Raw genomic sequence first — 11,974 nt, forward strand, 5'->3', positions numbered from 1 at the left:
CATTCTTATTCTCCCTCTGCTAATTCCTTACAGTACAGAAATTCATTGTCCTCCATATCCATCATGTCCCTTTTGATCCTTTTCACTTACTCCACTGAGGGGTAATTTGTGGTAGCCTACTAATATACTAGCAAACTTTTGGGAGGGCAGGATTCAACACAGGTTGCCAGAACCATTAAGTAGCAGCAGTAACTGTTCCACTTCTCTGAGACTCACTGAACTAGAGAAACTGCTTATCCTCCATTAGACATTATCATGCAGTCTTCATCATTCAGCTGAACCCAAGTACAGATAGATAAGAATTTAGTTTAATGTAGAATTCAATGGAGCGCACATTTGTCAAAGCAGTTCTTCTCTCACATGGTCATCTTATGCCTTATATACAGAGGGTCTGAACTACTCACATCACTGCACATGGAATAAACTAATTAGCATCAATAGTATTGATCCGTGCCAATTATCAGCATGTGCTCATTGAGAATATGCATCAGAAAATAGATCAAGCACATCTACAATTCCTTAGTGGGATTTAGTATGTGTAGGGAGCAGGAGACAATCTTCTGTAATATTGACCTTGTAATTTTCATGGCCCATGGGATGAAATTAATTCATAACAAAACAATGCAAAACATGCACATAAAGTGCTTTTATTATGAATACAGACATTACTTTTACCTTCTTCCAACTTGACCTCTTCCTTTAGCTCTTCCTGTTCTTCTATTATTACAAGTATTTAAAATACTCCAGTTAGTTCTGCAACAACTTAAATTCAATAAGATTTACCGGTTTTACCAATTCACCACTCCAAGTTTTCATACTGACAATATATTGCATAATTTCCACGTCAGTTTTTGGAAATAACTTTCTTTTTACTCTTGGCATCCATTTTACTATTTCATTAATGTAACAGAAATTTAAAAAGTGCACTGCAAAGTCAATAAAAAACACTGCAATAGAAAATGCACACAGCGGACACTTTATTAACCTGCTTGTTAATACAAGTATCCAATCAGCCAATCATGTGGCAGCAACTCAATGCACAAAAGCATGCAGTCATGGTCAAGAGGTTCAGTTGTTGTTCAGACCAAACATCAGAATGGAGGAAGAAATGTGATCCAAGTGACTTTGACTGGGGAATGATTGTAGGTGCCAGATGGTGTCGTTTGAGAATATCAGAAACTGCTGATCTGGGATTTTTACGCACAATGGTCTCTTGAGTTTATAGAGAATGGTGTAAAAAAACAACAAAAAAAAACAATCAGAGAGCAGTTCTGTGAGTGAAAACTGCCTTGTTAATGAGAGAGATCAGAAGAGAATGGCCAGACTAATTCAAACTGACTGAAATAACCACACGTTACAACAGTGGTATGCAGAAGAGCATCTCTGAACACACTACATGTTAAATCTTGAAATGGTTGGGCTATAGCACCATAAAATCATGAGCCTACACAGGGGGGTACCTAATAAAGTGGCCATTGAGAGTATATCTTTTGCCTTTTTTGTCAGATGTTTGTTCTGTGGATAATGAGAAAGAAATACAGTTTATGAAGCATTTAAAAAATACCATTTGTGTCTTACCTTCCTCCTTTTCCCTGTTAGCAAAAGGGGAAAAACAATTTAAAACAATGAAATAAAACAAATGCTCTCTCTATTTGACTTTAATATAGTGAAATATGCTTTGTCACACTTACTCCAACTCTTCAAGGGTATCCTCAGTGTCCGCCATATTTGCACAATTGATATGTATCTAACAAAAATAAAATTTGAGCAGTTTCAATTTCAGTAACAATAGACTCAATTTTGTTTTAGTTGATTTCTGCTCAATACTGGCATAACAAACCAGCTTTTTCTGTGTAATGTGTACATGTTGGAAATGCTTTTACCATCAACTAAATGCTCTAAAGCTCTAAGAGGACCACAACCTTGCCATGGTTTGGAGGCTTGTGCACCTCAAGCACTTGGAGAGTCATGTTAGCTGGAGTCACAGCTTGATACTTTGGCTCTTGGTAGAGTCAACCAGGTCAAAGGATATAAGCCAGACTAAGAGTGGCCCACCAGTCCTCCAGGTTCGTGGGTTCATCTCATAGCTAATAACACTGACAAATTGTTACGGAAACAGCAGTGAAGAATCCATCTACATCTGAGTGCGATGGTATTCCTGAGTCTCCACTCGGAATCTGCATGACAGACAGTAATGAAAATTGCGATGAAGCGAAAAGCCCTGAGCTTCACCAGAGATGGAAGACCCTCTAAACAGCAGCGGTGTAAGGGGCAGTTTATGAAATGCTCTAAAACACCACAGCCCAGGATATTGCTTGATCTCTGCTGGTGTACAATTTAATGATTATATTCTTTGTGAAAAATGCACAACTTTGTTATTCTATAAACTTGTTTTCAGAATGTTACCTCATATCAAACTAAACTGATGCTAAGTGACATGAGCCGTGAGCAGTAAACAGTTTGAATGAACAGTCTGCAGAGCAGATGTTGAAGTTTATTGTGATTGCTGGTTGAAAGCTGCCTTGTTGCATTGGGAAAAACAGTTCGACACTTCATTGGCGTTAAAGACCAGCTTCTTCTGTGCAATATGTTCAAGCTGGAAATTGTTTTACCATCAACTAAATGCTTGAAAACATTGCAGCCCAGGAAACCTCCACTGATCTTGCTTGATCTCTGCTGCTGAGGGGCAATTTAATGATCATATTCCTTGTGAAAAAGAACACAACTTTGTTATCCTACAACCTTGCCTTCTGAAATTTTATTGAATCATATCAAACTGAACCCATGATAAATGATATTAACATTCTAACTAATACAACTCACAGCGTAATACGCGCAGGATCTGAATGAACAGACTGGCAGTATGCATTTAATTAATCTGCCCAATAAGGTTCCTCTCCTGTCATCCATGCTCTGCCAACGTACTTTATCAAGTCAGAGTCATATGGCCCGTTTCTGTGGTTTTTGCTTCATCCCCAACCATTAAACACCCATCTACAATAATCTCAATTTTTTGTTAATTAAAAAACCCTCCCTGTATTCCCAACTCCCTCTAGTTGCTACAGCTCACCTTCAAATGAGGGAAGTTTACAGTGGCCAATTAATCTTCATCAACACATCTTTCCAAATTGGGCGGAAAGGGAAGTACCTGGGAAGAATCCAGGTGACCAAGCCGGAAGTCACAATTGAGTTTGTGAAGCAGCACCTTTTTCAGCTGGGACACTGACTGTTACAAATTGAATGCTTCCCACAGTCCCCGTCCCCCCACTGTGACCATATCCTTTTACCTTTATCATTGCAGATTGACAGAAGATCCCAACAAACCCAAATCTCTCTCAAATCAAGGAGGAGACCTTTAACAGGAAGGGGACATTGCATCATTCCACTAGGCACTCCCATGCACCATCTCAGATCATGGTACCTTGACACAAGTGCCGAGCCAGGGCCTTTCACCCAGACTTTGTGCCATACATCACATTGATCCTACACTAATCCCACTTTATTCTGCCCGCTTTCCCCTCAGCTATGCCAGATTCTAACACTCATTTGCGTACTTGGTTTTCATTCAGTGAGGCATGTCAGCGCCAGCAGACTGCAGCCGGGTAAAGAGCTAAGGAAACGAATATGCCAGCACCTATTTGGCATTAGTTTTGTTCAAGTGGCTCAGGCGAGGACGCTGATAAAACAATCTGCGTGAAAAGGCCCCTACAAGACACTGTAGATATTCTTTCACTCTGTCTGCCTTGCTGGAACATTTTTTTTGCAGTCATCAGGAAGCCTCCCAGCTACAGCTGGTCTTTGAAATGGAGTCCATGCTTACTTGTCAGGATGCGGGGGCACTTCCTTGCCACCAGTGATGTAGATGCAGTTGGCAGAGATTTTTAAGCCTCTTTACTAGTACACTAAAAGACCACGCAAAGTGTACAGTATGCTGCCAAAAATCCCCCGATCACACTGGTGTCAGCTAACCCAACCCTGGTTTTGGCTGTAAAGGCATGTTCCTAATTCAGTTTCCACCATATCTCAGAGCCTGCTGACATCTTGATGTAGGGGAGTACCTGTACCTGTTGAGCTCTGTGTCTGTATCTGTGGTCCTCCTTCAGGCTGTCCATACTCATGCTCCCACCACTGACATGTTGTCCTCACATCATAACGTCTTACATAAACACGCACCTTGTATTTCATGTCAACCTGTCAGTCTTCAGGCTATGCCACTCAGGGACTTGTGCTAATATAAATTTTTGACTGTATATGCTGGGTCTTAACTATGTGTGCTGTGTTTTGCACCCTCATTTTAGTGCAGGGTTTCTCAAAGAGGGTTCTGCGAGAGGTCACGATTAAAAAGAAAACAGCTTTAAGCTTCAGGCGATATGCAATGCTAATGCTCGCAGCGGTGGACAGTGACAGAGTAGCTCTGCTAGCAATCTTGTTCGAGGTCTCTCAACCTAGTGTGTCTGTGAGCAGTAGGACCATGTTTATTTTCTTGAGTTCATTCTCAGTTTTTGACGTGAGGTAGGGGAGACCGCTGATAATTGGTGAGTGCTGTATTGTATGGAGGGGAGGACGGTAGGCCGATGAAGAGCGTGAAGTGCGTTTTCCAAGTATTGACTGAAGTCACTCAACTTGAGCTGTGACATCAGCCTCTCCCATCCAAATTACCTTCCCAACTTCCCCTTACGCGCCACTGACTGACTTATGGGAGCATACAAGCTACCGGTGTAGTAGAAAATTGGAGGGAAATTTTCATTCTAAAGAAGGAATTTTTATATGCCACAACTCAGCAGCTGGCCCGTCGCTTTGCTGTTGTTGTAAATGTTGCAAAAGGTGAATTGCGTAGGTTAGAAGTAAATTGTATTGTGAAGTTTTCGGATGTTTTTGCTCTTTTCTTGTTTAATTATTTATTACGCCTTTTTAAAATAATAGTTTATTAACCCCTGTGTTAGGACAAGCAGTATGAAAAATTGAAAAGGTTTCACTCTCAAACAGTACAGTAAGTTGATGTATTGATGACACGTCACACGATGCTAAAGAAGTCTTGTGGATTAAAACGAAAACCAACCACTTCTCAATCCAGTTTGATGAGTCAAAAGATTTCATCCATAAATGCCATACTTAGCATTTGTAAGATTTGTAAATTATGGAGAAATGAAAGAAAAAACTTTTCTGTTGCAAAAAGCTACCCAAAACAAGCAAAGACCAAGGTATATTTAATGTTTTGTCTCCATATCTGGAAACAAAAAGGTCCATCTTGGAGGAACTGTATTGGCATCTGTACTGATGGAGCCCCATCAATGGTTGGCTCCATGAGGGGTTTTGTTTCTCCTGTTAAAAAATTCCTGACATTGTCATAACATAATGCTTTCCTCACAGAGAGGTGCTGATGTTAAAAGCTCTTGGGGATGAAATGAAAAAGGTTTTGGGTGATGCTATTAAAATGTTAATGTTATTAAGCAAAGATCAGCTTACTCAAGAACGTTTAAAAAACTGTGAAAAATCTGACAAAGAGCACATTAATCTGCTATGTACAGAAATCCAGTGGCTTAGCAGAGGAAGAGTTCTCAACAAGGTGCTTGAGCTGAAAGGTGAATTGCAAGAATACTTCCAAGAAAATAGTCCACCAGATATTGCTGAGTGCTTTGAAGAGGATTCTTGGATTTAAAAGGAAATGGATTCTTTGGGAAAATCGTGTTGCAAAAGAAAATCTTGAAGTACTTTCATTGCTTCTTGGGCTTGAGAGTGAGGAAGGATTTCAGAAAGTCTCGAGTCATATTGAAAACAGAAATTTATGTTTGCCTCTTGAGTATTTAAGATTTATGAAAAAGAAAGAAAGTTTTATTTCAAGAAAGGTAAGCAAAGCTTAACAACCTGTTTTTTTTTCAAGAAAGGTTGGCTAGAGATTCACTCTTTACTCAAAAGAGCATTGACAATTATTTTTGGATTATTATATCTACAACTTACTGATCACACTAAGTGAGCTGTAGATATAATAATTTTTATGTAGGAGTTCCCAGAGACCTGAAAATTATTTCAAGGGTTCCTCCAGGGTAAAAAGGTTTAGAAAAGTTGTTCCAGAGGAACAAATTTTTGTTTAGCCGTATACATGTGTATGCTGGAATGACAATAAAATTCAACTTGAACATCTGCTCTGCAGGCAGTTCATTCAGACTGTTACTGCTCACTGCTGATGTCATTTAACATCTGTCTAGTTTGATATGAGGTAACATTTCTAAAAGCAAGGTTATAGGATGATAAATGTGTAGGTTTTTCACAAGGAATATTGTTAAGTTCCATGCCAGCAGAGATCAAGCAAAAATCAATGGAGGTTTCCTGCGCTGTAACATTTTAGAGCATTTAGTTGATGGCAAAACCATTTCCAACTTGTACGCATTGCACAGAAGAAGCTATGGCAATAAAGTATTGAGCTGCTTCTTCCTCAATGCAACAAGGCAGGTCTCCACCATTATAACTTGCCTCTCCAAACTGTAGCTGAAGTCCCAAGAATCAATCTCATGATTCTTTCCTGCACCCTTGCCAAGGTTTCAATCTTTGCTAATGTGTTGTGACATGAATTTGATGAAATGCTTTGAATGGAGCAGTTTTATTACAAACTTTTGCAATGTTTTTGGCGCAGGACCCCTTCTGGCTTTTTAACCACTCTCTGAACTAACTTTTTTCCAATTATTTCAGGTCTCTTTTCCTACTGCAGCAGAATTATATCTTTCATTTTATCTTGCCAAGTGCATACCTGCTAGTGCTTACCACTAAGTTCTTATTTTTTTCCTGTGTTGAAATGGAGATCAAGTGAGATAATTTGCAAAATGTACTTTGAGCTGTTAGCAAATGTAGATGTTTGTGCACAATGATCTTTCCAAAGAGATGCTTCTATATGAAGGTTAGCCAGCATGCTGTCTGGGATGGAGCTTCTCAGTCATGAATGAAGTCTGGATAGGCCATGATTGTTTTCTATGAAGTGGAGGTATCAGAGGAGAGACCTCATAGATGTATAAAAAGTTACGAGGAGCGTACTTGGGACAGATAATAGAATTTCTCCATGGATGAGGTACCTAAAACTAGAGGGCACAGGCTCAGAATAAAGGGCAAGAAATTTAGAGTAGATCAGAAAAGGGAATTTTTTCCACCCAAAAGATGGTCAGAATTTGGAACACATAGGTTGAAGATATAGTGGAGGCAGGCAATTGCACAACATTGAACTATCACCAAGGAGTGGAAAGCTACTGGCCAAGTACTGGTAAAAGGAATTCATCGTCATCTTCTTCATGTGCCATATTATATGATGTGGGTGATCATGGTCTTGACCATGATTGTTCTTGGCAAATTTTTCTACAGAACCTGTTTGCCACTGCCTTCTTCTGGGCAGTGTCTTTGCAGGACAAATCACTCCAGCCATTATGAATACTCTTCAGAGACTGTCTGCCTGGCATAAGTGGTTGCTTAACCAGGATTGTGATATGCACCAGCTGCTCATACGACCATCCACCACCTGCTCCCATGGCTTCAAGTGACCCTGACCAGGGGAGCTAAGCTGGTGCCTCACCTTGCCCAAGGGTGACCTGCAGGCTAGCGGAGGGAAGGAGCATCCTACACCTCCTTTGGAAGAGGTGCATCTCCACCCTGCCACCCGAGAAAGAAATTGGCATAGATAATTAGTTGATGGGTGTCATGGAGCAAGGAGCCACTCTTGGCCATATCTCTACACTGCTATATCCAAATGGCTGCTGGATGGAGCCTGATGTGAACCAGGTGCAGTCATTCGTTGGAAGTGCTGAGCTTAACTACAAAGCAACTTGGGATGATAACCGTGTGCTGGGCTGCACCTCCCTTAATTCCAAGTACATTCAGGATAATCCAACTTTCCCAAGGTGTCTAGAAATAATCATTATTAAGATGATATCTGTTTTAGACTGCAAGTCATTGAAGCAGAATTTGGGCCATCAACATATTTAAACAAACATGCTTGACATTTGACAATTACAGGAGGCTTCCAGAACATAAAGGATAAACTCTGAAGCACTGCTAAACGGGAACTAATTTCTTTTGCTGTACCTCCATAAATTCCATTGGGTCAGTGGGTATTGAGGGCTCCATCAGAAGTAGTCCAACATCAATAAAGAGTCCCACAAATACTGAACAAGAGTCAGTAGGTACTCCCAGTAGCCTAACATTAACCCAAATGGGACAACAATCCTTCATATCACAATGTACCTCACTTAACCAGGACCAACAGTCAATGGGACAGCTTCTTTCTACGTGCCATAGACTGATAAATTCATATGTCTATACACTGCGACAGAGTCATAATGCAAAGATCTTTATTCCCTCACGTTGTGTGACAGATGTCAAATTTAAACGGATTTAAATTCAATCCATCCAAGGAATGAGGATACTTGTGGAACCAGCACTGAAAGAAGCCATGTACACACAGAAGTGCACTGTTGTACAAAGAACTGGGTGCAAACTCGGTGCTCTCCTGACCTGTTGCTGCACCCTGCTGTGCTAGGAATCAGCTCGAGGACTCAGCCCTCTGCTGGTATTCTTGCCGCAATGAAGCGCTAAAAGTGACCCTGTTGCCGCCTGGAGTGTGTCACCAAAGCCGTAGGACTTCCAGGTATTGGATGTGCTTGGCCCACTGCGAGGAGCAGCGTCCCCTCCTCATGTGTAAACACACTGACGTACAAATCTCTTGTCACTTCAGTGAGGTATGATAGAAGCTGCTGTCTGCCTCTCTCTTTGGGTGCACGGGCAGAGGTTTTCTCCATGGCTGGCAATCGCCATAAATAAACACCGAGAAACCTGAAGGTTGTTGTTGGATTGGGGTGTAGAACTGATGTTTTTCTGGTAGTTAAACTTCCCTATGTTTTCTTGCATTTTTCTATAATCACCTATATACGTGTAATTGTTTAGTGAGTTCTCCAATAATTACAGAACAATTGCTTCAGCATTTTCATACCACATGGCTATTTTATAGACAAGTTTTCACTGGAACTTTGTTATCGCTATCTAGTCAGAGTATGAGATGACTTGGTATCTCTTTCTTGTTTGTTTCCCATACTTGCAACATTTATTAAAAACTACATGAACAGGTTTTGTGCTGCATTGACTTACAATGAGCCTTTGGAGCACAGAAGCAGAAGGATGCAACACTGTGGAGCACGTTCTGTCAGTCCACAGCAATGGGGCCACACACCATGCACCCAGGGCACAGCTGAGCCTCGCAACAGAGTGTTGTGCAACTCACAGTTCACCCCAGCCTGCCCAACACCATCAGCTCCTGCTTAGTACCTTGCTGCTCCACTCTACCCCAGATCTCAGATCAAGGGACTATGAGGATAGAGATAAAATGAAGGGCAGGGGTTTATGCCAGGTTCCCACTCAGGAGCCTAGAGCAACTAGAGGGGTAGACGAGACCTATAGCACTATAATGTTTCAGCTTGATGCGTATCAAGCACTGCAGCAACAATGATCTTTTCATATACTTCAACTGTTATGTTTGTTTTGGCATTTCTAATTGCCAGTACAACATGATCCCGGCACTCATCATTTGACATATAGAAGCTTCACAATGTTGGGTGATTTCTCTTCTTTAAGAAATCAGATTTAGGGCTTATAGTCCAAGCCAGAGCCTTATGGTGCTTATTTGACTATCTTCTGAAGGCAGAGATCACATGAGGGAATGCAATAGATCTCAGAAGCCAAATGTGGTGACAAGGATTTTTAAGCAGCCCTCCAGGCTAGTAACTTATCCAGATGTTCAGTCAACAAACACACATTCTGGAAATGAATATGCTGTAGGCTTTGGCAAGTTATATGAAAAAAATATTTAAAATGCACATCAAAACAGAAAAATCCATTAAAGAATGTATGCTATTTAATGTTCAAATCTTGCAAAACTGAAGAAAAATCTGCACAGTAAAATAATTTTTAAAATCCTTTCACGGGATTTCAGACTGGCATTTACCATTCATTTTTTTAAGACAGTGCATTATGCAACAATAAAGTTCATTAATAAAGCTTCTTATGATTTTGTGCATGATACTATCACATCTATACTGCAAAAGATAGAACTAAAGCACAGCTGGGAGAGTTAAAGACGCAGGTTAAGTCAAAGGTTGGAATTTGTGTTTACTGATAAACAGGGCATATTGAGGTTGGTGGGGCTGGGAATGAGGTAGAGTGAGTTGCGTTGGTGGGAAGAGGACAGGACATCTGTAGGAGAGGATCACAATTTTAGACCCTGACACTGCTGGCTTTCCTTCTTTGGAAAAGAATGGAAAGAGAACCCAGCAGTGAATTTGGATCAGCTGCATCTCTGTCCCCAGAGACATTCCTTCATACCTTGCTGAGAGAAACGATACCCTTGCTTGAGGAAGGTTACTGAGTTGGAACTTTCATCCCATCAAAGTCATGAAAATGTTCCATTAATAGTGTCAGTTGATGTTTTGCGCTATTTGAAACAGAAAGAAAAATGCTCCCCAAACAGTCTCACACCAACATTTTCCTGCACAACCCAGATCTTGGGAGAAATCTGTAACAACAACTCAATTACAAAGAACGAAAAAAGTCAATGAAACTCTAAAAATGAACCCACCATTAATTGTTATAATTATGATCAGCTTGTTCTGAACTTGTAAAGGACTGGACTACTCCTCCCGAGTAACCAAACTATAAAAAGTAGTAAAATTAATAATCGGTAACTAATAGTCGTGCACTCATGAAATATAACTTTTCCTGCAATAATTATAAACGTTATACCTATGGCATGGCCTCTTTACACTAATATTTTATACCCAGACGTTCGCAACACATTTTGCGAAGATAAAAAGCACGACGACCTAAGCAAAAGCAGCAGACAGCTACCGTCCCGCTCACCTTCCCTTACCTGCGACCACGAGCGAGTACCACTACCAGCCCCTACGCTCTCGCCTGGAGCAATGCGCGCACACCCGGCGCGCGGCCACATTTAGCGCGCGCGGACCCCCCGGGCGGCTCGTGACCGCGCCGCGCCTTCCCATTGGCCAAGGGGAGAGCTTGGGCAAAGGCGCAGAGCGCAGGGGTCGCAGGTGTGCGAGGATTGGTGCGGAGGAGAGGTGTGGGTGTTGAAGCTTTGGGGATGCACTTTATTAATCGCGTCCTTTGCAGGGCTGAGCAGGTGCTTTGCTTTATTATGGGGTACTGACAACAAACACTTGGTGTTACATTCCACATCTGCATCAGATTGCACTGGCTGTTAGCACTAGCTTCAAGGCTTTTTATTCTTTATTTAATATAGATGACTACACCACAGGGGGTGACAGGGAGGGGTGTGGGGGCAGTATGCTTCCCCCTGTCGCTGTTGCTGCTCTTTGCTGAAGTAATCTAAAATTAATCCCACTGCCCTGTCAAGCCCAGGAACTATCCATATCTGCTCTGGAATCTTCAGCCCATTTGGGAGCATGTCCAGGACCCACGTGACCCGATTGTGATCTCAGGGTCACACAGAAAAAACAGTCCACTATTGTTTCAGTTACTTCTGCCCTGTTAGCACACCAACCAGCATCCTCTTTGCTTTAGCTACAAACATGGTCAAAGCCATGTCCCTCCACGCACGTCACCTTGCTACTCGTCTGTTGCCTTGTTAAGTCTGCACCTGTGGTGATCCCTTGAGTCTATGTATTGTGAGCAGGCCTGCCCTTCCTTTCAAAAATAAGTTTCCCATAAATCTTCTCATGAGCTGCACAACCATGCTTTTAGGACACATTACCCTACCAAGCAATGCAATATATTCACTGACAAGCAACATTTCAGCAAGAAAATGCCTGTGAGGGATGTTACACAAGGCCCACCCTCTCAAAGTCCAGTGCTGTCAGTACCCTGGACTGGCTCTTACACACAGAAACTTAACAGCTTTAGTGTGTTCCTCACCATGTACTCTCCCTCTTACAATGTGCTGGTTGGCAGTATTCACTTATGAACATCT

At 41.5% G+C, this 11,974-nt stretch overlaps 1 protein-coding gene across 2 annotated transcripts in view; it reads right to left on the reverse strand.

Annotated features, from left to right (window-relative positions):
• The window catches only part of LOC140738626 (troponin T, cardiac muscle isoforms-like), a 45,695-nt gene extending 34,646 nt beyond the window's left edge, over positions 1-11,049 (reverse strand). The window contains exons 1-4 of one of the 2 annotated variants that reach the window (XM_073066205.1): positions 10,898-11,049; positions 1,692-1,747; positions 1,579-1,592; positions 676-717 (exon numbers count right to left, since the gene is read on the reverse strand). In XM_073066205.1, coding sequence (XP_072922306.1) covers positions 676-717; positions 1,579-1,592; positions 1,692-1,747; positions 10,898-10,978 — 193 coding nt within the window. In that variant the 5' untranslated portion in view covers positions 10,979-11,049. Of the gene's footprint in view, positions 1-675; positions 718-1,578; positions 1,593-1,691; positions 1,748-10,897 lie in introns of those variants that run through there. The other variant, XM_073066207.1, reaches the window with a different exon arrangement.
• Between the last annotated feature and the right edge of the window lie 925 nt (positions 11,050-11,974).

This window comes from Hemitrygon akajei, chromosome 14 (assembly GCF_048418815.1).
Source record: "Hemitrygon akajei chromosome 14, sHemAka1.3, whole genome shotgun sequence".
Classification (NCBI taxonomy): Eukaryota; Metazoa; Chordata; class Chondrichthyes; order Myliobatiformes; family Dasyatidae; genus Hemitrygon; species Hemitrygon akajei.